The 23931-nt window shown below is 50.8% G+C and overlaps 6 protein-coding genes across 6 annotated transcripts; 5 read left to right on the top strand and 1 right to left on the bottom strand.

The window, feature by feature from the left end:
* Positions 1 to 663: 663 nt before the first annotated feature.
* Positions 664 to 1674, top strand: IAR55_005267 (ubiquitin-conjugating enzyme E2 8; the record flags this gene model as incomplete). Its single annotated transcript, XM_066948359.1, has 5 exons — positions 664 to 671; positions 770 to 849; positions 978 to 1092; positions 1155 to 1207; positions 1265 to 1674. 5 exons carry the CDS (start codon positions 664 to 666, stop codon positions 1672 to 1674), a joined length of 666 nt encoding a protein of 221 aa, XP_066800927.1.
* Positions 1675 to 2839: 1165 nt separating this feature from the next.
* Positions 2840 to 6216, top strand: IAR55_005268 (uncharacterized protein; the record flags this gene model as incomplete). Its single annotated transcript, XM_066948360.1, has 6 exons — positions 2840 to 3047; positions 3241 to 3487; positions 3702 to 3910; positions 4068 to 4162; positions 4242 to 4402; positions 4536 to 6216. 6 exons carry the CDS (start codon positions 2840 to 2842, stop codon positions 6214 to 6216), a joined length of 2601 nt encoding a protein of 866 aa, XP_066800928.1.
* A 666-nt stretch (positions 6217 to 6882) lies between these two features.
* Positions 6883 to 8325, top strand: IAR55_005269 (uncharacterized protein; the record flags this gene model as incomplete). Its single annotated transcript, XM_066948361.1, has 7 exons — positions 6883 to 7069; positions 7213 to 7398; positions 7512 to 7546; positions 7605 to 7685; positions 7748 to 7852; positions 7915 to 7975; positions 8030 to 8325. The coding sequence occupies 7 exons, from the start codon at positions 6883 to 6885 to the stop codon at positions 8323 to 8325; spliced, it is 951 nt and encodes a 316-aa protein (XP_066800929.1).
* Positions 8326 to 9280: 955 nt separating this feature from the next.
* Positions 9281 to 14323, top strand: IAR55_005270 (uncharacterized protein; the record flags this gene model as incomplete). Its single annotated transcript, XM_066948362.1, has 34 exons — positions 9281 to 9301; positions 9362 to 9437; positions 9519 to 9536; positions 9621 to 9702; positions 9820 to 9867; positions 9934 to 10032; positions 10087 to 10132; positions 10190 to 10354; positions 10420 to 10516; positions 10577 to 10668; positions 10730 to 10774; positions 10833 to 11071; positions 11142 to 11336; positions 11393 to 11469; positions 11603 to 11759; positions 11820 to 11844; positions 11894 to 11969; positions 12185 to 12387; positions 12449 to 12491; positions 12552 to 12568; positions 12625 to 12684; positions 12741 to 12809; positions 12863 to 12895; positions 12947 to 13065; positions 13118 to 13252; positions 13305 to 13456; positions 13514 to 13610; positions 13662 to 13686; positions 13744 to 13818; positions 13882 to 13899; positions 13953 to 14085; positions 14150 to 14176; positions 14244 to 14260; positions 14315 to 14323. The coding sequence occupies 34 exons, from the start codon at positions 9281 to 9283 to the stop codon at positions 14321 to 14323; spliced, it is 2790 nt and encodes a 929-aa protein (XP_066800930.1).
* Positions 14324 to 14847: 524 nt separating this feature from the next.
* IAR55_005271 (uncharacterized protein) lies at positions 14848 to 19921 on the top strand (the record flags this gene model as incomplete). Its single annotated transcript, XM_066948363.1, has 36 exons — positions 14848 to 14868; positions 14957 to 15014; positions 15135 to 15152; positions 15211 to 15292; positions 15466 to 15645; positions 15706 to 15751; positions 15824 to 15982; positions 16043 to 16139; positions 16208 to 16299; positions 16350 to 16564; positions 16621 to 16815; positions 16873 to 16953; positions 17005 to 17042; positions 17116 to 17272; positions 17344 to 17368; positions 17451 to 17526; positions 17591 to 17606; positions 17664 to 17826; positions 17894 to 17953; positions 18014 to 18073; positions 18126 to 18200; positions 18257 to 18289; positions 18347 to 18465; positions 18527 to 18661; positions 18721 to 18808; positions 18867 to 18930; positions 18986 to 19041; positions 19104 to 19144; positions 19196 to 19220; positions 19281 to 19355; positions 19410 to 19427; positions 19483 to 19491; positions 19555 to 19666; positions 19740 to 19766; positions 19834 to 19850; positions 19913 to 19921. The coding sequence occupies 36 exons, from the start codon at positions 14848 to 14850 to the stop codon at positions 19919 to 19921; spliced, it is 2742 nt and encodes a 913-aa protein (XP_066800931.1).
* A 482-nt stretch (positions 19922 to 20403) lies between these two features.
* IAR55_005272 (uncharacterized protein) lies at positions 20404 to 23729 on the bottom strand (the record flags this gene model as incomplete). Its single annotated transcript, XM_066948364.1, has 3 exons — positions 20404 to 22740; positions 23024 to 23464; positions 23526 to 23729. 3 exons carry the CDS (start codon positions 23727 to 23729, stop codon positions 20404 to 20406), a joined length of 2982 nt encoding a protein of 993 aa, XP_066800932.1.
* Positions 23730 to 23931: the final 202 nt, after the last annotated feature.

Consider the following 23931-nt stretch of genomic DNA (forward strand, 5'->3'; position numbering starts at 1 on the left):
GAGATGAGAGAGAGAGAGACAAGAGAGATGGGTCCGGCTGATTGAGGATGATGTTGTCGTTGGATCTGCTGTAAAGATAATGACGATAATGAACCTCTTGACACAAATGTCCATCCAAGCATTGGCTGCCTCTAGTGCTGCTGCTGCTGCTTCATGAGGTGGCATACGGTGAAGTGATAGGTGAGGGATCGGGATTATAACCGGGATACGTAGATGTGGCACGCCCCCCTTGACGGAATCAATTGGTTAGGCATGTCGTGGAGGTTGTTTTGTTTCCCCGCATTTCCCCCCGCACTTCCCTCCCCCCCATCTCACACTCTGACGCTGTGCCCTCCTCCCTCTCTATCTTTGCATTTACCCGAAAGGATAGTCCATTTGCGTGATTCTAAACTATACTCTCTCTTCATATATACGTATCTCTCACACCTCAATCGCATCGATCATATCTAGACCGGTACTGCACCAACAAACTGCACCTGCTCTCATCGCTCCAGTCAATCACGACATCGCAAAGTAGCTCAAAATGATAAGTGTCTACTCTCATTGAGATCCCGAATCGCTACGGTCGCATGGTCAAATCCCGCCTTTGCCAGCTGTGCTGATAACGCCTTGATTCTTCGCTGTCTCTACAGCTCTCCCAAACGACGAGTCGATACGGACGTCATGAAGCTGTATGTAGCTGTTCCCACACCAAATTCTCTCTCTTGCGGCATGACCGGTATACAGGCTGACCTTCGCACTGCTTTGCCACCTATCTGCTTTCTCGCAGTCTCATGTCCGACTACCAAGTGACCTTGGTCAACAACAAAATGTCAGAGTTCTTCGTGAAATTTCACGGTCCCGTAGAGAGTACGTCCAATCGCCTCCTTCTACCTTCCTGATATCGCATCCACTTCGTGATCCCTCTACAACTTCTTGCCACCCACGTCATCTTGTGATCTAAATCCGGAACTGACTGACTGCTCCGGCCAAAACAGCTCCTTTTGCCAAGGGCGTATGGAAAATCCACGTCGAGCTTCCTGAACAGTTTCCATATAAATCGCCAAGTATTGGCTTCATGAACAAGATCTTCCATCCCAATATCGACGAGCTGTGAGTGAAGCCGCGCGATATATTCCCGTGAATTGGAAGGAACGAGCTGATGATCGCCATAGGAGTGGAAGTGTCTGTCTAGATGTCATAAATCAGACCTGGTCACCTATGTTCGGTATGGATGCTGCGGAGATCTCCTTTCAAACGTCAGCTGACAGCTACATTACCGCAGAACTCATCAACATCTTCGAGATCTTCCTTCCTCAGCTCTTACGGTACCCGAATCCTGCCGATCCTCTGAACGGTGAAGCTGCAGCCCTCCTCATGCGAGATCCCAAAGCATATGCCAAGAAAGTTGAGTCTTACGTCGATCGATATGCTACGCCTGAAGATGCCGACCAAGCAGGAGAAGACGACGATGAGGATGACGAAGATGAGGATGATCCTCGTCCGTTGAAGAGACAGAACGGACATGGAACGTCGAACGGAACTACAAAGGTCAACGGCAATGGAAATGGCAATGGTGCTGCAACAGAGGAAGCGGACGGAGACGAGGACGATGAAGACGAAGACGACAAGATGAGTGATATGGGAGAGTTTAGCGATGACGACGAGGAGATCATGGGCAAGATGGATGATTAGTGGGAGATGATTGGATACAGAAGGCATGGACGTGTCTGTCACGCAACCAGGTCGGCAAGCGATCTTCCCAACTCATACCTGCTTCTCCACGCCTGTTCTCAACTTCCATTTGTTTCCCTGCATGGCAATCATCATGGGTCCTGTTTTCGTCAGTATCACCTGAGAATTGATACTCCTATTTCCTCCTGTTGTTCACAGTATCACAGCTGCCTTACCGGTAGTCCCTTCACTCGCTCGACTCTCAAACATTTCTTTCCGTCTCTTCCGCCCTTAATTCTGTAGTTCTCACACTCTTCTTCACCACCGCCTTTTCCCTTCTTCTGACATCATTTACATTTCAATACCTCATATGTTGTATGAATTCATCCAAGTTTTTATAGTCTACCCTTGCCCAGTGGGGAGGCCATCCCTTCTAGCCCTTTGGTGCTATCTTCCCCCGCCAGACGCACAGCCTCGTAAGCCAGTGCGTCGCCACGAATCCAATCCTATCCAAGTGCTTGACTCCATTAAGACTCACAGACTGGGACAACAGGACGAGAGATACCTTTGAAACGTCAGACCCCTTTCCCAACAAGGCTATGCTATAACCGACGGGAAACGAAAAGAACAAGATTTTCGCTCCCCTTTCACCAGGGGCTGATAGACGATAAATTCACAGATGCCTTTGAGGATTGGTAATGATTTCAAAGGATTTCTTTGAGCGGGAGCACAGACGGCCGAGAACGGGTACAAAGGATGATGCTAAAGCTGGATCGGGTAGGAGCGATGGGCTAAAATCGGGAGTGCTGCGAAGACCTTGGGGTGTGGGAATGGAGTGCATGAAGCCTTTCGATGGTGGTTGAGATTCTGTGCGTTTGGATAATGCAGTGGCAAGCATCACTCGACCTTGATTTCAAAGACTGATCTTGACGTACCTGTAGAATCGACCTTGATACTGTATGAACAGTAGTTCTTGTCTCCAACACATTGATTCAGGCTATCAAACAAGGTTTAATGAACTCGGACAGGTGACAAGAACACTTTCAGGTTCGCTATACCTACCCTACGAATAGAGACAGAAGAGTAACAAGACCCGATCCGACACCATCCCCTATAATTGAACCTCCTCTATATACACACACAGCCCATCGACAACACTCAAACACTATCGAACACCACGGGGACGATGACATCAAGAACAACAAGACCTTTCTTCATACCGGACACTTCACCCCTCTTAGCCTACTCCCCGTGTGTGGATTGCGTACCACCAGGAGCAGGTGGAGGCAGTTGGAAGTCTGACTTCAGGCCTAGAGGCGATGGATATGATCAGACATTTCATCAGGTCGTAGGCGGTGAACGCAGTGGGGTCAGTGTGGCGGTGAATGTCACGGGTGAGTTTGGCTCCTTGCTTCTGCTTCGCTACGGAACTTTCCGATCTGGTCAGACTGAATGGTCAACGTCCATCATCGTCAGACGTCTTGAGCGACATAAAATCACGACGAGCTCTCGCTTCCAATTGGTATGGGGATATTACAATAGCTGACTTGTTCTTTCGATTCATCGTTCCCTATGCCTTGCGAACAGCCACATCCCTCAACTTCTACACATCCCCCTCACCCTCCGAAATCAACGAGTGTTCCACCCAATACTCAGTCAACAGCTCGACGTGGCTTGATGCGTGCCGGAAATCGATATCGAACGGAACTTTCGTCATTGATCACTTGCCGATAGGACTGCATAGAGTGGAATTGAGGATGAAGAATTATGTGAATGCGACGGGGCTGGAGTTCATGGGATTTGGGGGGGAATTGGATATCGTCAGTTCGGACAGGTGAGTATGTGTCTCAGGTCCGCCTTCTGAAGTGGTTGTCGAAGTCAGGAGGACTAGTAGGGTAGAACTTGTCCTACCCGTGTCAGGACCATAGTAGACTTCTCCATTGGGATTGTGGCGGACAAAGGTCGGGCTCTGCCACTCGGCACCTACGTGACCTCCCACAATCATACCTTACTTGAAGACCAGGGCTGATCTCCTATACACCTCACAGCATGTCAAATCTGACCATCGACAATACCTCCCCCTCTTTCCTCTACTTCCCCTCTAACAACTGGACGTCGATAGGTCCCAACGGCGCACCCATGGCTCCCCCTGCAAATACCACCGTGGGAAGTACGCTGGGGGATATGTCTGGGTTCTACAACAACACAGCTGGGGTCAGTACTGTCAGTGGAGGCCGAGCGGAATTGAGCTTTCAAGGTGAGCTGTTTGGATTCTTTATCTCGTCGAAGGGCGATCGAATCCGATACCCGGGGTGATTTTGATTTGAGGAGAGAGGATAGTGAGGGAAAGAGACGGATGAAGTTCCATTGTCTGCAATGTTCGAGCGGATATCGAATATTTACTCCATTCCCAGGTCAGGCAATATACGTCTATGGTCTGGCTGGTCCAGAGGGCGGGACGGCCGAAGTTCATCTGGATAGTCAACTTCAACAAACCATAAACATGACCGTGAGTTCCACATTGCCCTTACTTTGATTTACTTATTGTGGCGGCCAAGGATTGGGCACTAACAGTCCGTTTGGTGCAGGGCAAATGGTCCTTGCATTCTTCTCTCCTATATGTGGGTGGCGGATTCAACCCGAACGATACACATACTCTTAGTATCACCAATACTTCGCCTGGTCGACAAATGGTGATCGATTATGCGATGTTGACAGTGCCTCATGAGGCATCTCCTGCTTCCTCTTCGTGAGTCTTCTGCAGAGCTCAAATTCGGACTTCAGAGCGAATCGTCGGCGGGTGTTCCCACTCTGTCAATCATGTTCGGGTTCCGCTAGCCTCCTGACGTAGTCATCTGGGTACTAACGTGTCTGTTCATCAGCACCGCCCACCTTGCTCTAATTGTTGGTCTCATTGCGGGAATCTCGATCGTACTTCTAATCGCAGGGGCCATCACATATGTGATGTACACCCGTCGTCGGTCACGTCGCATCGCCGCAGAACGCCGAATCATGAACACTACGCCGACACCATATCCTTTCGCAACAGGAATAGGGAAGGACCCCTCGACCTCCGAAGACGACTGGCGACTTCACCGGGTCCAGTCAGCTAGTCCTTCGACGCCTTATTCCAGTGATGGCCCTCCAGGTATCAACGGACGAGGTTTTGCTTGGGGAATCGGTGGTGATGGCATCGAGTCGAATGAACCTTATCGATCACCACCACCGAAATATCCCGACTATATACCTTACCGACCGCCAGCAGATACCAGCTCACACAACGTAGTTTCTGAATTTTCAGAAACGATCGATTCGAACCTTCCTTATATCGGAGGCGGATCAGCCCGATCGCCACCTTTGATCGCTGGTGCCACGCCCTTGGCCACCGGATGGTTATCTACACAAAGGGGACGTACTGAAGAACATGTGACATCCCCCGCACCTAGTCAAACTTCATCTTCTTCGAGGAGGAGTGGGAGCGGTCGGAGTAGAGAAGGTAGATCATCGATTCCTCTGATTTCAAGAAGAGGTGATCGATCGACCGAAGGCTATGTTGAGATTGCCTTGGACCATTACGACCAGAGTCAACGCCACGGGAGATCTCCTTCGCCAGCCTCTGCATCGACGCCCTCGACCCAAGAATTGGTCGTCAGTCCCAAGAGGGCAGTTGGCGGATCAAGATCTGTTGCCAGATTATGGCCTAAGAGAGATGCTGTACCCTCTTCTCATCGGACTCCCTCGCTTGCTCAAAAGGTCATTCTACCTGGTCTCGGAACGATTGGCCACAAGTTGGGGACTAACAACGTCACTCATCACCAGGCATTCGATCTCAATCGACGAAACCCTATTCAAGGGAGTCAATGCACCTCGACAGCCACATCCGCTTCTTCACCGAACGTCGGTGCTGCCGAGCCTGATAAAAGTTCTGTCAATGATGGAAGGGGTACGAGTCTGAGACGAGGAGTTTCCATCAAATCTGTGAAGACGATGCGATCATTTTTCTCCGGGCTCCTCTTCGTTCCTTCTTCGTCGAGTACCACGTCGCCGATATCGTCCATTCCGGCATTACCACAGACAGCAGCTAGACCGGATAGTGATATCTTTCCGGGATTGGCCGGAGGAGATACGTCGATCAAATCTGATAGGATGGGAGGTGATATGTCTATGCAGAACAACAGGAGTGGGGATGTTCGAGATGGTAAAGGAGGGGATATGGGAAGGAGTGCGGGATTGGGATTGGTTGGAGTGGAGAGGAAAGGCATACAGACAAGGATGAACAGAGATACGAGTCTGAAAGTCACTCCTTTCCTGAACGAAGCTGTGGGATTAGGGGGACCAAGCATCAACGCTTCTCAGATAGGTACGAATGATGGTGGTCTCGAAGAAGGAAAAGAGGCTTCGCCAAACTTGTTCATCGAACTGAATCCGAATAGTCCGATAACCGCGAGTAGACCAGATAGTCAGTGGACAGGGAGGATGAATGGATCGAGGAGGACATGGAAGGAGAGTCATCTCGGAACTAGCTGGGAGACAAGTGCATTAGGACGGTACGGTAAGGATTGAGGGGTCATGGTAGGAAAGGTGGGGCATGGGAGAAGATTTCCTTGCAGAGAGATTTTTTGATTGTGGGAGATGTGGGTCGATGACGAACTACGAAGCACAGTGCTTTGTAGTTATTCGATTAAAGTATGAGAAGCAGATTGGATCAATGCACTGGTGCACCTCAGCCAAACGGACAACGACAGTGCGGCATTGGACAGGCACCTGCATGCTCTCATCTTGACCACTGCGTGTCATTCAATACCCCTCACTCGTAGTCTGACCTCCTTTACTTGGTATCATGGTTCCCACAACGGTATCGTTATCAGACGCCCTCAAACACTCAATCCGATCGATCGAGCTTTGTCAACCATCAACGGCAGAGCCCTGACGAAAACGTCACCCAGGCACGGGACTCGTTGCCGTGTTTTCAGCAGCAACATGACAAGAAAACCGAGCCGCGTGCTCGTGAGTGAGTGTTACGATAATCGGAGAGATGTGAGGGTTCTGTCTTGCATTGCATTGCATCTTTATTCTGTCGACACTGTGTCAGCAACGGACTCGACGAGATAGAACTGGAAGATACCTCGTATATTTATACCCTCCTGTCGTAGCTCGAAGACTCCCTGCGGATCGGCATCTTCATTCATTGCAAACCCATTTTTCAGATAAAAACCTACACTGTCAAACATGTCAACAAGCATATCAAGTCTCAACCCTCTACCGCTCCTCGGACCCCATCTTCCCACGTTCATCCTCTCGACAGCAGGATGGTTTCTGGTCCGACACTTGTCACATCGATTGTCGCCTAAGTGGGTGGGGAAATATGCAGAATTCGATGATAGGACTAGAAGAGGGTGGGCCACACATGTCGTTTGTGAGTGTGGACGAATTCCTGATTCGTTTGATACAACTCGTGGGCTAGGAGCCGGGCATCAGTCACGATATCTTCCTGGCGATACGATCTTTGGACGAAGCTTCAGCTCGCAGGGAGGTCAGCTCACCATCCGAGTACGTTAGCAATGGTCCATGCTCTCACAGTCATCCCACTTGCCATCCGGTGTCTATCATCTACAACCCTCAAGCAAGATCCGTTATTCGGCTACGACCCTTTCGTAGGACACGTGTTGGCATTCAGCTCGGGGTACTTCCTATGGGACACGATTGATTCGTCGTTGAACTCAACCATTGGTTTTGTCGTGCATGGTGAGTGTTGCAAGCGGTGCGAAAAGAGTGTAGATGCACATCAGACCGCTCGAAAGGGTCGATCATACCACTCCTTTCCCGAGAAATGCTGAAGACCCATCATTTGTCTGTAGGAGCCGCATGTCTTGCTGTCTTCCTGTTCTCTTTCGTGAGCTAGCTGACACCTCGTCCGGGAAAAGTGTAGCTGACTTGTTGACCTCGGAAAGCGCCCATTCCTTGCTGGATTTGGCCCTCCTTTCCTCTTGTGGGAACTCTCAACTCCCTTCCTCAACATCCACTGGTTCATGGTGAGACTCGTCTGGATACTAATGTCTAAGCCGAGTGATGGTAGCTGACATTTGGGAAATAGGACAAGGCGGGTCTCAACAATCGATACCCTACCTTCTTCCTGATCAATGCCCTCGCTTTCATGCTGGTGTTCTTCCTTGCCCGGATAGTGTACGGCGGGGCGAATGTGAGTGGGCCTATTTTCAGTTCTGAGAGTCAATAGCTGATCTTTCTCGTGATTCCATGTAGAGTCTGCTCTTCTTCCATACCATGTGGACTGAACGTGACCACATCCCTTTACACCTTCAAGGTGAGTTTGTCATCTCTATGATGGGCAGTACTCCAGCTGATTACTCCCTCATAGTGATCTACTGCGGTGGAAATCTCGCTCTGAATGCTCTCAACTGGCTCTGGTTCTCCAAGATGCTCAAAAAGATGATCGCCCGATTGTCAGGAGACGAAAACGCCCAAGACAAGGAGGCTTCCAAGATCGCAAAGGAGAGTACACCGTTGTTGAGGAAGAACGTAGTGAAGGAAGGTGTAGAGGATAGCAGCGAGGATGGTGGAATCGTGGGACAAGAGGAGAACGATGAGACGTTGAGTCTGCCAGCAAAAGCGCCGAAGCCGATCAATAGTGCGGGTATAGATGAGAAGTGGTAGAATGCTAGTACAAAGTTCTTGCTCAGTCGTATCTCTGCTCGGCTGACCGTCTCCCCATTCATGACCCATAATCTCAAGCTCGGCTTCGTGTTCAATTGATACAACACTGTCCCATTCTACAATGGCTCAATGTCTTGTGGCGAAATCGTCCAGCCGAGCACGCAAGAACTTGAAGACACACTAACAAACGGACTCCAGCAGTCTCTGAAGGATGCGTTATACCAAATGCCAACAGACCCGACGACATGGTCAAACCCGTGCAGATCCCGTCACATATCTGTGCTTGATCACATCTATCACTCTTGCCGGATTCAACGATGGGAATGGAGAGCTTTGCATGACAAGCAATCCTCAAATGGCATAGACCTTCCGGTATAAGCATGATCTGATCCCGTGTCTTATCTCAGGGTCCAAACTTGTGATCAAGAGACAAAACGCTTCGCTCATCGCCGCCGGACTCCCGAAGTAGGACTGACGTGACTGACGATGAGATCCGTGCACGATTCCTGTATTGATGTATGGATTTGATCGAATGACACCCTCCTTTCGACCCGCAAAGCTTTTTCGACTTTGCACCTTAACAAGCGCTTGCTCAAGCCCCACTTCAATAACATCTTGATCCCGACTTTGCGCTTTCTATCCCTTTCCTTCCCTCACGAACGACTTCGAATGCATTCATCGTAGACAGAGTATCTTGCTCTCTTGACGAGATCTGTGTCCTACGTACTCCCGCTTTCTCCACTCCCATCACGCCTAAACCCGATTGGCGGACTGGAGGTGAGCTGCCGTCGTCTTCCTTCCTCCTCTTCATCCTCTCCGCATCTCGAGTACCTCTCGTTTGTCATCATCCTCATCTGCTTTCCTTCGAAACCAGCACCAGCGCATCACACAGCAGTCAGACCGTATTTGCTCACATACGCTGTCTTTCAGCTCAATCAAGCCAAATCAATCAAAGATGGCGAAAACAACACCCGCCGTGAGTCTTTACTCCTGTCCAATGCAAGATCATCCCGCTTACCTACAGCTTACCACACAGAACCCCGACGACCTCGTCGCGGGGATGTCAGATCTGTCCATCGGGACCATGAGAGGGATGCAAGACACCCTGGATGGTGAGCCAGCCTGATGAGTGCACGGATCAACAATCAACTGCCGAACTATGGGCTAACCAAACCTCTCTCTCTCGTCGCTAGGGTGTCCACCTCGTCCTGGTGAGTGACTCCCCTATCTTCTCGCCTGTTCAAGTTCGCCTCGAGGAACGATCCGCTGATCTCACGTTCTATACCTTCCGACAGGCTTCGGTACTGCCGGAAAACCAATCAACGTCAATGCCAATATGTTCTTGACCCGTTTCAAGAGTCATGGTGCCACCGTCAAGTATGTATACTTCTCCTTTCTTTCTCTGCCTCTAGCGTTTACTCTCGCACCTTCTCGGGCAATTCACTCTTTCCTCTGCGTTGCCAGGAGTAGCGGACCGAGTTGACACACCTTTAGCCATTACGATGTCGAAATCGACCCTGTCGTTAAGGTTAAGGATCAGAAGTAAGCTCATGGCTCGAACTGACATTCCCTCTTCGGATCTGCTGATGGTTCGGTGTACCATGACAGGAAACCACGAGCCCTGCTGCAGAAAGTTTGGGACCAGATGGTTGCGGAATCTACCGGTGATGTCAAGAAGGCGCTCGAAGCAGCTGCTTACGACCAACAGTATGTCTGAAAGCTCGCTTCCTTGTTCGAAGGAATTAGCTGACAAGGGTACAGGAAGAGCGCTTTTACGCCTTACGACTTGCCCTTGAACGATGGCAAAGTATGTTTATGCTTCTCTCAAATTGGAAGAGTGGATGAAGACTGATCAGGTGCGCAGTGCGAACTTATTGTTGCCCTTCGTGAGGACGGTGAAGATGCGAAAGACGATACACGACGCTTTAGGGCTGTCTTCCAACCGGCCGAAAACCAAAAGGTCGATCTTGACACCATCATTTCTTATTGCAAAGGTGATCCGCAGTCGGAGCAGGCTAGAGAGGCCATGGTCAGTGTGGTGTCGACCCTGAAGATTCTTGATCGTGTTCTGACGAGTCAACGTGCCTGCATCAGCTTCGGTCCGTCCAGGCGATCAACATCCTGTTCCGACAGGATCCCGCATCCAAGTACTCCATGTCGGGCGCCGCGGGTCGACGCTTCTTCAGTACAGGTGAGCTACATTCTGTCCGGGATGCTTCAAAAAGTTCTTTAACTGACGCCCTTCGTGCAGATGGTGCTATTCCTCTTCCCCAAGGTGCTGTCCTCTACAAGGGGTTCCAGCAGTCGTTCCGTTGGACAGCTGCGGGGTTCCCCGCTATTCAGGTAAAATCTTTGCTTTGATCTCTCGCAGATAATCAATAACATGATATTCTGCTCCTCTCAGATCGACACCGCATATTCTGCATTCGTTCAGCCAGGCATGCTTCCTGTAAGTCCTTTTCGGTCCTTTTTTCCTTTCTTTGGATTTGCGGCTGACTTGTCCCAAGGATGTCTGTGCTGGATTAGTAGGCCTGGCCGACGGTGGCGGTGGCGGCTTTGACGGTGGTCGAGGTGGTCGAGGTGGTCGGGGATTTGATCGAGGTGGTGGCAGAGGCGGTCGCGGTGGCTCCTCTTTCCAAGGTGGTGGCGGCGGCGGCCGAGGCGCTTCTCTGCATGAGATCAATCAATCGCAACTGAAGAAGTTGGGCGAAATCCTCAAGGGTGGCAAATTCAAAGTTACCCACCGGTGAGTGATTCTGCTGTCATACTAATCTTTTCCCACATAGTGCTTACTATGAAGCATTCTGTGCCGCCAGAAAGTCGAGCAGGATTTTCACCATAGCGGGTCTTACTCGCCAGCCCGCTGAGGCCTTGAGATTCATGATCAGCGGCCGAGACGGCCAACCCGACAGGCAGTGTAATGTCGTTCAATACTTCAAAGAGCAATACAATGTGACCGTAACTCGACCCCGACTGCCCTGTGTCAAGTACGGCAAGTCCAACTTCATCCCGTGAGTGTCGGTCTTCATCCTGCGTATGCGGTATCTAAGTTGACGCCTTTCCCCAGTTTGGAGTTCGTCAAGTTGGAGCCTTTCCACTCGATCCCGATGCTCAAGATCACGGGAGATCAAACGGCCGAGATAGGTTCCCTTTCATGTTGAAATATGATACATGGTCTGATGACTCCACACATCATCAAGCAGGCTGCTCGACCACCTCCTGACAGAGAAGCGACCAGTAAGTCAAGCAAGAGGGATTCTTTCTGATCCGTATGTAGTCAATGGTTGGCGGCAGACCTTGAATTACAACAACTTACCCAAGCTCAAGGCTTGGGGGTTGGAGGTTCAACCGAAGATGATGTCGATCCCTGCTCGGGTGCTTCAACCACCTCAAGTGCTTTATGGTCAAGGCAAGAGCGTGCGGGCAAACTTCGGGTTTGTAGCCTCCTATTGTTCTTTGTCTTCGATCACTGATTTGAGTACCCCAAATCGCAGCTCGTGGAACATGAAGGGCGTCAAGGTTAGTATTTCTGATCTGTTTAACTCCGCCAAGCTAACGACGATGGCAGTTCACGAAGCCCGGCCGTGCACTCAAGCACTGGTCGATCGTCTCCTTCGACCCAAGGGTAACACTCGATGATGCTGGTGAGCACCGCTTTTTCCTTGCTCTGACGAAAGAAGGGTACTGATGACCAGAAATCCCAGCTGCATTCGGAAAAACGTAATTTGGTACCGCTTGGATTTCTGCACGAAGTACTGACATGCGAACCGCTTAGCATGATCAACCATTTGGTGTCATATGGTCAGTTCGTGTCCGCAGGCTTTATCACAAGTTAGCTTACTCGAACACCGTTTCTCAGGGTGCCCCGTGGAGAACAAGAATCCTCTGTTTACAATGGAATCCCAACCGAGGCAGGTCGTGTGTTCCTTTCGCGGTACCACTGAACTGACAGAAGGTGCAGGGGAAGCGAACGATGGTATCCTGTCTGGAATGCAAGAAGCGGCAAGGAAAGCTTTCCTGGTGCACAAGGTGGCGCCTCAATTGGTTGTAGTCATCATGCCTGTGAGTTTATTTAGCATAAATCATAAAATTGGGAAACTGAGAAAAGCAATGCTCTTTGCAGAAGAAGGACCCGGCCATGTATCAGAAAATTAAAGCGGTGGCTGGTAAGTGAAGCACTACGGCTATCTACAGGCGTTACTGACTTCCCATACGTTCGTTCATAGCCGAGCAACTTCGCGCAGTGAGTTGGCACATGCGACACCTCTTCGATCCCTTCGCTGATGCGATCTCTGGTAGCCGGTCGTCACGCAATGCCTGCAATCCGCTAAGATCAAGAACGATCGTGGGCTTGACCAAGTGATTCCATCCTTGACGTCTTCGCGCAATGAGCTAATCAGCGCCGTGTGTCGCAGTACTGTGGCAACGTCGCAATGAAAATACATGCAAAGCTCGGTGGCCTGACTCACCAGGTGCAGCATTCTGTGAGTAACCTCTCAGCCCGTCCGAAGCGATAACTGATCCAGAATGTTGCCAGATCGAGAAGAACACTATGATGATTGGGGCGGACGTCAGTGCTCTCATACGTTGTACCTTGCATCGCTAACTGCCTGCGACGTAGGTCACTCATCCACCTCCAAGGGATGGCGCTATTCCACCCTCCATAGCAGTATCTGTTGGCGCTGTGAACGGCGAGAACAATCAGTTCCGCTCTGCCATTCGTCTTCAGGGAGGCCGTGTGTGAGTCAGATGGTATCTTTCCGACTTGATAACGCTCTAATACAGCGGACAGGGAAATTATACAAGATCTGGAAGATATGATGGTCGATCATATCACCGCATTTGAAAGAAATACTAAGGCGAAACCGCAGAAGATTTTGTTCTTCCGTGATGGAGTGTCGGAAGGACAGTACTCTCACTGCGTTGAGTGAGTCCGGTGTCTCCGCACCGTACCACTCGGTGCTAATCTTTAATCACAGACACGAGCTGCAGAGCATCAAGAAAGCAGCAAGGCGTCTTGATAGTGCCTACAAGCCCAAGGTCACGTTCGTGATCTGTGCCAAACGTCACGCCATGCGATTCTTTGCCCAAAGTGATCAAGACAGGGACAGGACTGGCAACCTTCCGCCGGGTAAGCTCCTACGCCATAGGACGTATCGTTCTTGCAACTGAATAGCAATCACGTCAGGTACTGTCGTCGACAGACAAGTTACATCACCCATGGGATTCGACTTCTATCTCCAAGCTCACTCTGGCTTGCAAGGTACAGCACGACCAACGCATTAGTAAGCTGGCTTGAGGCGCGAGTTCAAGTCATTGCTGACTTTCAGGTACAGTGTCGTCGTCGCTGATGAGAACAAGGTGAGTTTCGATTCCTGCAGCTTGAAGCCTTCTCAAAAATGCTGACCGCCTCGGTAGTACACCGCCGATAAGCTCCAGCAATTGGTCAACAACTTATGCTATTCATTCGCTCGTGCGACTCGTTCTGTCTCGGTAAGGTTTGACGTATCCTCTTATGAGTCCTATGCTGATACGATACTCACCTCGTCGTAACAGCTCGTCCCAGTGGCATATGTGAGCGAAGTCATTGCAAAGTTTGTGGAGTTACTGATCACACACTACTTTAGTATGCCGACATCATCGCGGAACAATGCCGCGCTATGGTTTACTCTGATGAGTCTGATGCTAGCACGACCGCTCCGTCTGTCTCTTCCTTCGGTGGTAGGCGGGAGTTGATGACCTTTGATCCGCATCGCCTCAGTAAGTCACCAAATCTCACGGTCGATGTGTTCCATCAAAGCTGATCATTCCCTATTTGCTGCAGAGAAACGCCTTGAAGGCGACGCCGAGTGTAAGTACAGCCCATCGCCATCGATATTGGCGAGGTGCTGACCCAGTCTCCTCGCGTTCGTCTACAGTCAATCGAGTTGCTTGGGTAAGTTTGTCGAAGAGTGCAACCTCTCGTGGAGGCGCTGACAATGTTTGATAGTACATGTGATCTGCGACCTCATTGTATCGTTTCAGGTGCCTCCTCTTCTACCTCGTTTCGTATCTTGGTTCGCTTCTCGATGATTTCTGTTTCTCGTTCTACTTGCGTCTACTGGGTCTGTTGATTCCGATAGCTGGTTTATGGCAGGCTTAGTACGGTCGAAGAGTGGATTCAGCATGAAACGGGTACGATCTGGTACTCTTGGCGTGTTGTGTGAAACAGTTGCACTTGTTTGAACCAGCCTGCGCACGGACCCCCCAACCTCTTCGGATCGCGGTAGGAGCAGTATGACGTTTGGCGCACAGTCCACCCAAACAAGTCACACCAGCACTTGTGTCCATTCTGTCAGCTCTTTCTCTTTCTCTTTCTCTTTCTCCTTCTCTTTCTCTTTCACTTTCACTTCCACTTTCTCTTTCGCTCTCTCTTCTCGTTTCCTGCCGTATGACCCAAGGCCGATTGACTGCCATCTTGTCAACTTTGGCCGCACACTCCGAATCCAAGGAGAGTGATAGAGCGCAACAGTTGCATTCGACATGTCGTCAACCAACGATCCAGTGAGTCTCAAGTTACCGTCTGATTTCTCACCGTTCTCTCTACTCCTAAAGACATTTCCAACTGAACAGTTTCATCGGTGCATTCCAGATTCCCGTGCTCCCTGACATGCAAGCTTTGAGCATCAGATCGAACGATGATCTGGCAGGTGAGTTCGGTTTCCACTCTATCTGGGATATTTCATAGGGACTTGGTCCAAGTCCTGCACTCCTCTTCGCTTGGGATCGACACTGATTGACGACTGAGATGGTTACGATGTTCAAATCAGAATACGCCCCCAGGCCTGGTAAGCCCTGCCCACCATCGTGTGAAACCATTCAGAACTGACTGTTGTCTGCCGTAAGACTTTGGCCGTCAGGGTAAGGCGATCCACGTGCAAGCCAACATGTTTCAAGTGAAACTTGGAGAGCAAGGAATGTCGATCTAGTAAGTCACAATTCTGTGATACAGCAGATCGTCCTGCACCTCTTGCCGTGACAGGGACGACCGCGGATCGCAACCTCATCTCCAACTTTATTTCCACACTGGCCTGCGCTGCGCAAACAATGCAGGCGAACGTCTTGATCACATCCAAAGCTCACTATCACGAACCCTGTCAGTCATTATGATATCGACATCGCCCCTGTCGGAAATTTCATCAAGAAGAAGAAGAAGACTGATAACGATGGGAGCACGAACTTGCGAAGGGATTTGTGCTGGAAAATCTGGAAGCAGCTGGTTCAGGAAGCACCAGCGGGCCCAGTGAAGCAGGCTCTTGAGGTCGCAGCATATGATCAACAGTGAGTTCACTTGTGCCTAGGGATTTGAGCAATTTCGCTGAAATAAAAGATAAACAACAGGAAATCCTTCTATACCCCTGTGAAGATTCCTCTGACCAAGGAGAAGGTGTGAATCAAAACTACAGAATTTTGATGTCAGGCCATAGAAGAGCACAAATAACCTTCCACCCTCTTCCAGGCAGAGATTCCTGTTACCCTCAATGATGATCCCAACCAGGACCTTGAGAGGAGGAAACGATTCAGAGTGACAATTCAATTCGTCCGTCTGGTCGACATGAGCACGATCCTCGACTACTGCAAGGGTCTTGAGAGTAGCGCGGCTACCAAGGCAATGGCGGTAAGTACCTGTTGTGGTACGTTACAAAAGTGACACAATTAACAGCACACACATGTATAGGCATCCGGGAAGGCAGCGATCAACACACTGCTCCGCCAAGATCTAAATGAACGTTTCTCAGCCAAAGGCGCTAGTGGAACGAGATTTTTCGGCCTAGGTGAAATCCTGCTCCTCCTACAAGCACAATGTATACGCTATAGGCTAATTTCAAGACTGTTGTCACAGATAGTGCGAGTACAATTAGTAGTGGAGGGGTGGTGCTCAAAGGGTTTATGCAGTCCTTTTTGACCGTTCAGGCAGGCTTATCTGCGGTTCAGGTAGCGATCACTCTTGGGAATGGAGACAATGACTGATGTGGACCACTCAGCTCGACACTGCTTATGGTCCTTTCTTCCGATCGGGACCCTTGCTCTCACTACTCACAGAGATCCTCGAACGTCGAGGTGGCGGCGGCCGTTTCTCGGGCAGAGGTGGTGACTCCATGGCTTCACAGCGGCCCCCTTCTCTTGACGTCGTCCCATATGACCAGTACAGCAAGCTCCATCGACTTCTTCGTCATGCTAAATTCACTGTCGCACACCGGTGAGTCATGTCAGAACCGAAAAGCGGCAAAAGCTGACATCGTCTCCCAATGGCAGCAAAACAGCGCAGACTTTCACATTCAAGGGGTTCACCACGGACGATGCTACAACTCATAGATTTATCATGGAGGGAAGGAACGGTGCTCCCGATAGCACCACGACAGTCCAGCAGTACTATCGAAGCCAGTACAATATCCATCTGACCAAGCCTCGCCTGCCGCTTGTCATGTATGGCGAGGGCAAAGTTGTCCCGTGAGTATCTGCAAGCTGTATGGGAAATAAGAGCTCAATTCATAGCTGGAACTTCAGCATCGAGTTCGTTATGCTGAGAGACTTCAACGCCATACCGTTCGGCTCGATCACTCCTGATCAGACCGCCGAGATGATTAAGTGAGTGCAGTAATGGGCTTTGAGCCCGAGATGGGCTTACCTTTCGTACAGGGTGGCAGCCAAACCACCTCCCCAGCGTCAGGCTGAGAGTGAGTGCTTCCCAGTTCTGTATTGTCAAGGAGGGCATAACAAATCCCTGACTCGTCGCTAAACGGCTTTCAGTCATGGGGTGGCGACGTACAATTGACTACTCAGCACTTCCGAAGCTCAAGGCTTGGGGCGTGAGCGTGGAGGCTCAAATGATGAGGATACCGGCTCGGGTCCTGACTCCACCTAGCGTCTCATATTCGGGAGGAAAGCAGCTCCGTGTCAATAACGGGTGAGTCAGACTCACAACCAATGGCTGCGGCTGTCATATACTGACAGACAATCATCGAATCATACTCATAGCGCGTGGAATGTCAGAGGAGTCAAAGTGAGCCTCCAATACAGGTTCCACATTTCAGGTTGCAGGCTTAGTGAGATTTCCAGGGTAGTCCTGATAAACCTCTTCGCAGTTTGCCAAAGCCGGCAATCCACTTATGTCTTGGTCCATATGCTGCTTCGACCGCGTGTGTACCGATGAACAAATACGTGAGTTTACCGTTCTCTGACAACCATGTCGATGGATATCACTTTCTCACCGATGGCATGACAGGCGCCTTTTTCAAGACGTGAGCGTCTGAAGCGACCGTGAGCTGTTTGCTCACGCTAATAACCTGCTCCTGTAGCTTCATAATAGTGCTCCAGCAAACTGGATGCCCGGTTGCGAATGTGAATCCCACAATAGTGAGGCACGAAGGCTCCGATGTCCGTACCACTCTACAGGGCGCGGCTAGGGAAGCATTCTTCCAGAGCCGGAAGGACCCACAACTGATGATCGTGATCGTCCCGGTAAGCTTCTGCTGTTTCTGGTATCTGCTGGCATCTAGATTTTGACTGACGGTTGTGATGCACTAAGTTTAAAGACCTTGGATTCTACTCGATGGTCAAGAGGATTTGCACCACCGAGATGAAGAAAGTAAGTCGGTGTTGTTATTAGCAGTGAAATTGGGCTGAATAGTTGACAACGGTATCGCAGCCGGTGGTCTCTCAAATCATGCAATCGATGAAAATCAGGAGCGATCGGGGCGTGGATCAGGTGAACCTTATATCAATGATCAGTGTTGGCGCCGCGCTGAAGACAACCTTAGTACTGCGGCAATATGAGCATGAAGATTCATGCCAAAGTAGGCGGGGTCACACATCAAGTACCTGTGCCCCAGCTTGTAAGCTTCCCTAAAGACACTGAAAGCTCGAAGAGCAATCTGACGGGCGGGAGTAGCTGGATCAGACTACCATGATGATCGGAGCAGATGTGAGAATCTGAGCCGGTGTTATCGTCTAGTCGCGGTGCTAATTCGAGATTTCGCAGGTCACTCATCCACCGCAAGGAGTGATCCCTATTCCTCCTTCGATAGCTGTGTCGGTCGCGGCTGTTAATGGTTCAAACAACCAGTTTGTTCCAGCCATCCGACTTCAAAACGGTCGTCAGTGAGTTCATCCCTTTCGCAGCCTTGCCGTTTTCGTGCCTCCACTGATCTCCGACAAAAAGAGAGTTGATCGAGGACTTGAAAGACATGACGAAAACCCACATTCGTCTCTTCGAACGCAATTCCAAAGCTAAGCCCCAGAAAATAGTTATGTTCCGCGATGGTGTCTCCGAGGGTCAATACGGTCAATGCGCGGAGTGAGTGACGTAGAAATCGCATGCACCGATCGATATCTGACGAAGTGCCATCTCAACAGGATCGAACGAAGCAGGATTTTGGACGCCTGTCGAGAGTTAGATCCAAAATATCGACCGAAGATTACTTTCGTGATTTGCGCTAAAAGGGTTTGTCAATTAGTAAACTCCAATTTCCGACAAGATCACTCACAGCCAAGTACTGCAGCACAACATGAGGTTCTTCGCCACCTCAGAACAGGACAAGGATAGGACGGGCAACCTACCTCCAGGTCAGTGATGGCAGAGCATCTTGTATGAATATGGAGCTCACGACACCATCTACAGGCACATGCGTGGATTCTCATGTCACCCATCCATACGCCTTCGACTTCTACCTGCAGGTGAGTAAAGGATCCAATTTGAATGGCCCCCGTTGTGACTGAATTACACTTTCGTCCCCCAGGCGCATGCCGGACTGCAGGGTACAGCCCGTCCAACACATTAGTGAGGTATTCACTTCCTCAACAGCAGAGTGATACTGACACTACCGGAAAGCGTGGTCGTGTCTGACGAGAACGGAGTGAGCCGCCTCATTGCATGTGTGAAGGATGGAACTGACGAAAAGCTTTGGGTCGTTTAGTTCACCGCCGACAAGATGCAGAATCTGTGCAACAGCCTGTCTTACAGTTATGCTCGTTCTGCTCGTGCTGTTTCCGTGAGTCGCTTTGACACTGAGTGCATCGAAGCTGATTCAGACTTTGATCCCCAGATCGTCCCTGTGGCATATGTGAGTGTCTGGTAACTTTCAAGTAGACTATGCTTACAATGGCAACGGGTCGCAGTACGCGGATGTGAGTAGTGATGACCTTCCCGGGGCAATGCGATTCTCGTCTCTCGTCTGACAATCCATTCAGATCATTGCGGGCAAAGCTCGCGATTTTATCTATAGTGACGATTCGGACGACGGCACCACGATCTCCGGCTCGTCTGGCGCAGTCTATGCGCATGTGGAAACTCACAAGCTTCGTGAGTGCAGTTTGAGTCAAGATCTCGACCGATATCGACCTTTACCTCCAAGCTGACCAGTATCTAAACCTAGGTGATCGATTGGAAGCGGATCCACTCTGTAAGCTGTGTCCCAAACTTGCTCCTGGACAGAGTATGTGCTGACCACGTGCCATACTCTTTTCAAGTCAACCATGTCGCTTGGGTGAGTTGAGACGTTTGACAATTCGCACCGGAGTTGCTTCGCTGACCTGCGCCGCTTCGCAGTACATGTGATCGAGGCTTCTTGAAAAGGTTAGCCTCTCGGTTCAAATCACTCATACGTATCTTGTGTTCAGTTGTACCATATATACATCGTCGACGACGTCGTGGTTTCATCCATACTTTATGCAAGCGCTATCGTACAAGAGTGGCTTCCGTCACTGTAGACAATTGGCCGTGAAGCAGTCCTTCTCATATACACTCCATGGCCAAAGGTGGCGAAAGCCCCGAGTGATCTCTATTCTGCGCCGCGATACTGTATATATTACCCGAAGATGCCCTTGTATTTTCAATGCTAATGAACTGTACGTCCTCACCTCGCCTTGACACGAACAGATCTGGGCTCGGACATCATTCCGATTTGGATGCTCTCGATCCTTTCCTTCGCGTTCAAAGTTTCGGTCAGGACCAGTTGGTCATGAGATTGCCCTTTTCCCACTGCAGTACCTCTCACTCCTATCGATTGGTGCCCAGACTCAGACCTCGATCAATCAATTTTACTCATCCACGACCCCTATCCTGGCCTTCCACATGCCCTCCTTCAACCTGACCACGCCTCTCCAAGTCTTCTCTTCCCACCCTTCCGGCTCTACGCTCAAGAACCTCTTCGCCTCTTCCCCACCACCCACACCGCCGTTGACCTGCATCGTCGGAGTCTTCGGATGTCTTGGCGGTAACGGTGGAGGATGAGGGAGGGCTGCTGGATGTCTAGGTGGGGGAGGTGGGAGTGATGGGGAATGGTACTTCTCATCCAGGTTGACTGGTGTTAATTCCACCTCTTGTCCTTCTTCTCCTCCCTCAGGTATTTGGTGTTGCGATTTGTCACCGTCACTCAGGCCCAAAATAGATGATGATCCTATTTTATCCTTCTCGGTGGTGGGAGTAGCAGCCTCACCATCGTCGACACTACGTTCCGTCGCAGCTGAAGTCGGACTATTACTGCCCTCCGCGACAAGGCCGGTGAGACTGGTCGTACTCCCACCGCCACCCAATTGGGATAACCTATTTCGGGCAGGAGCTCGTTTGGGTACAGGGGGCGGCGGTGTTGCCGTTGAAGAGGGCTTCGGTGAATTGGGTGTAGAACTCTGTTCAACGATTGGCGAATTGAGCGACAACTCCTGTTCCGCCTTCTTCTCGACCTTGGCTTCATCCACTGGGTTGCCTGTCTCACCCAGCCCAACGTGCGGTGTTTCCAGTCCTTCTTCGGGCAGATCGTGATCCCCCTCTTTAGGCGTAGAGAAGAAGGCATGATCGTCAGTCTGGCTGCTTGTCGAAAGTGGGATCGAAGTGCTCGAATCCCCGCGTTGGAGGTAGACGCCATCGCTACCGTCTGCTTGAATTCTCGAGTCCAGGTTCGCCGTATCTTTTTCGGGACTTGCCCCTTCCGCACCGTTGGCGATGAGCGCATTGAGTCGGTCTTCTATGGAAGAGTCAACTTCAGGTTCAGGTTCAAGAATCGTCGGTACTTCTTCTTGTTGACCCTCCTTGACTTCGTCCGCATCCCTCTTCTCGTTTATCTCCACTGGTTGGACAACTCTGATTTCCGCTTCCGAACTCGCTCTGACCTTCTCATCGAGATTCAATGGCTCTCCCAGACCTAGACCACTTGTTTCGCCTTCACTCTCCTTCTCTGCCCCCAGTGACCCGACTGAGCCTCTCTTCTCACCTGGACTGGGAGGTGCATCCGCGGACTTCCACTTGAACCCCAAAGCCCAGGAAGACTTCTTTCGTGTCGGGAGTGGAGGAGGACGTGTTTCGCCATTCGGTACAGTTATCAGGGAGGTCGAAGGAGCTGGCTCGTTCGTAACGACGGGTTGCTGAGGTTGCGAACCGACCGTGCTGCCTACGCTGGAACGATTGTTCTGATCCGATGACATATCGTCACCATGCCAGACAACATGAACGACACCGGTCCTGATGAAATGCCACAATTCGCAAGTCGCCCTCAGCCTCTCCAGACACCATCCTGATCTACAGAGAGGATACAACTTGGCATCTTTCTCTCCTTGTGAAGAAACAGTGGTGGCTGATCGAGCTATGCGGAATATGTAGACCGAAGTGAGTGACCCTCCTGCTCCAAGGGCAGGCGAGGATAATGGAGATTGCGTGGGAGAAGGAGGAATATTGTGTGAAGGGGAACCAGTCACTGAGCTGGAGTTGAAGAATGGTTTGAGTGAGAATCGAGATGTCGTAGTAGAAGTAGTCGCTACGCCGCTTCCGCTCGTTCGATGAGGATGCATCGGTGGAGGACCGAAATGACCTCCAGCTGGGGATTGAGGGACAGTATTGGCGAAGATAGCTTTTCCACACAGACTGCACCCAATGTCCATCATTGATGCACTAGTACTCGCGAGAAGTGTTGTAGCGGATACAGGCTCAATGATCAGATCACCGGCGATGATAGCTTGGCTGACACTTCTTCTCGACAACCAGCTAAGATCCGGCGCAGCATCAAGTCGTAGCGTCGGATCATGATCTTCCATGATGGTTCGAGCTAGGAAGGCTTGAGCCAGGATGTTGCTGATCTGCGGAGGAGGGAATATGTCTTTTGAGGCCTTCTTCAATGGTCGAAGAGCCCGTAGATGCTGTAAGAAGGTGAGGAACTCGGCATAAGGAACGTGGGACGAGAGATATTTCCGAGCGTGGCTTGGTGGTGCGCTCGAAGCTCCGGATCCCCCGCCGTTGACAGGATGAGAGGCCAATGAGAGGGTTTGTAGTTGGAGTTGCATGGCGCGAACGGCGGCTTCTGCATTGGCGAGGTTTTCCTCGGTAGACTTGAGTCGTCCTTCGGCTTCAGCTCGTGACATCCGTTCGACGGCGACCATAGTGTTTGCCTGGGAGACAAGGAGGACATGTCAGCTCGGTACAAAGAGTCACAACCAGTACGGGGGTGAATGGGTGCGGTTGAAGGCAATGCACTGTGCAGCAATATGTTTCAAAAAGAAGCAGGAACAGCGAAGGTGAGAGAAGGGATCAGAGATGGGGAGACGGCAGGCGGGTCCAGGACGGAAGTCGGCAAAAGGTTGAGGAGTAGATGGAGAAAGTACGACTGTAGATAAGTGAGAGGGGTGATGGCGCTGAGCTACATATGATTAGAGGCGACGACCACCAACCCACCTGATCGAATAACTTTGCGGTCAGATCATCCACCTCGTTCTCTACCTGTTCCCTCCTTTCTTCCGCACTACCTCTCCTCCTCTCCTCCTCCACCAGCCCCGCCGCCAACCTCTGCATCTCATCCCTTATCTGCGACCTCTCCACCAACAGACCCGTCTGCATACTCTCTTCCCATCTATCCTTCTCCTTCTCCAGATCCCGAGCCTTCACCCCCAGGGAAGAATGACGTTCTTTCAGCTCGGTGAGCTCGTCTTCCAGATCAGCGGAGCGGGAGATTGAGTTGATCAACTTGGAATTCAGGGCGTGGGTTTGATCGGACAAGACGAGGAGTTGGGATCGTAATGTGGATATCAGCGAGGTGGTAGGTGAATCGGGGGGGTGGAGAGAATCTGCTGGGTGGGAAGCGAGAAGGTCAGGTGTGGATAAAAGTAGTGGGGAAGGCTATAATAGATGACAGTCAGTTGAACGCAGCCATGTTCGCGATGATGGAATGCCTCTCCACCTGCTTCGCTATGCTCTCCTCGTCCTTCGCCATTGCCAATGGCTGAGCGAACTCCTCGACAGCTGCCGTTGTTTGCTCGCGCTCGTGTTCATCGTTGGAAGTCGCCTCGATGGCCGTCTCTGGGTCGAACGAGGATGGCGGCTTCACAGCCACGTCACCGTCATCGGTGACCTCAGTTCTGACCTCTGGCTGTGTGTCTGACATCGTCGGGACGTCTATAACGGTCGCTTGTGGACGAGTGAACACCACAAGGTTCAGATTATTGTTGAGAGTGGTCAAGTTGCGCTTCTGGATTTGGTAGGTGGCATGATCCGATTCCCAAACGGTGACAACGTGACAACGTGACCTCACCCGTCGCGTGTCGCTGTTGACTCTGTGTGGCACCTGGGATTTGACTTGGGGATTG

The sequence above is a fragment of the Kwoniella newhampshirensis genome, chromosome 11, assembly GCF_039105145.1.
Source record: "Kwoniella newhampshirensis strain CBS 13917 chromosome 11, whole genome shotgun sequence".
Classification (NCBI taxonomy): domain Eukaryota; kingdom Fungi; phylum Basidiomycota; class Tremellomycetes; order Tremellales; family Cryptococcaceae; genus Kwoniella; species Kwoniella newhampshirensis.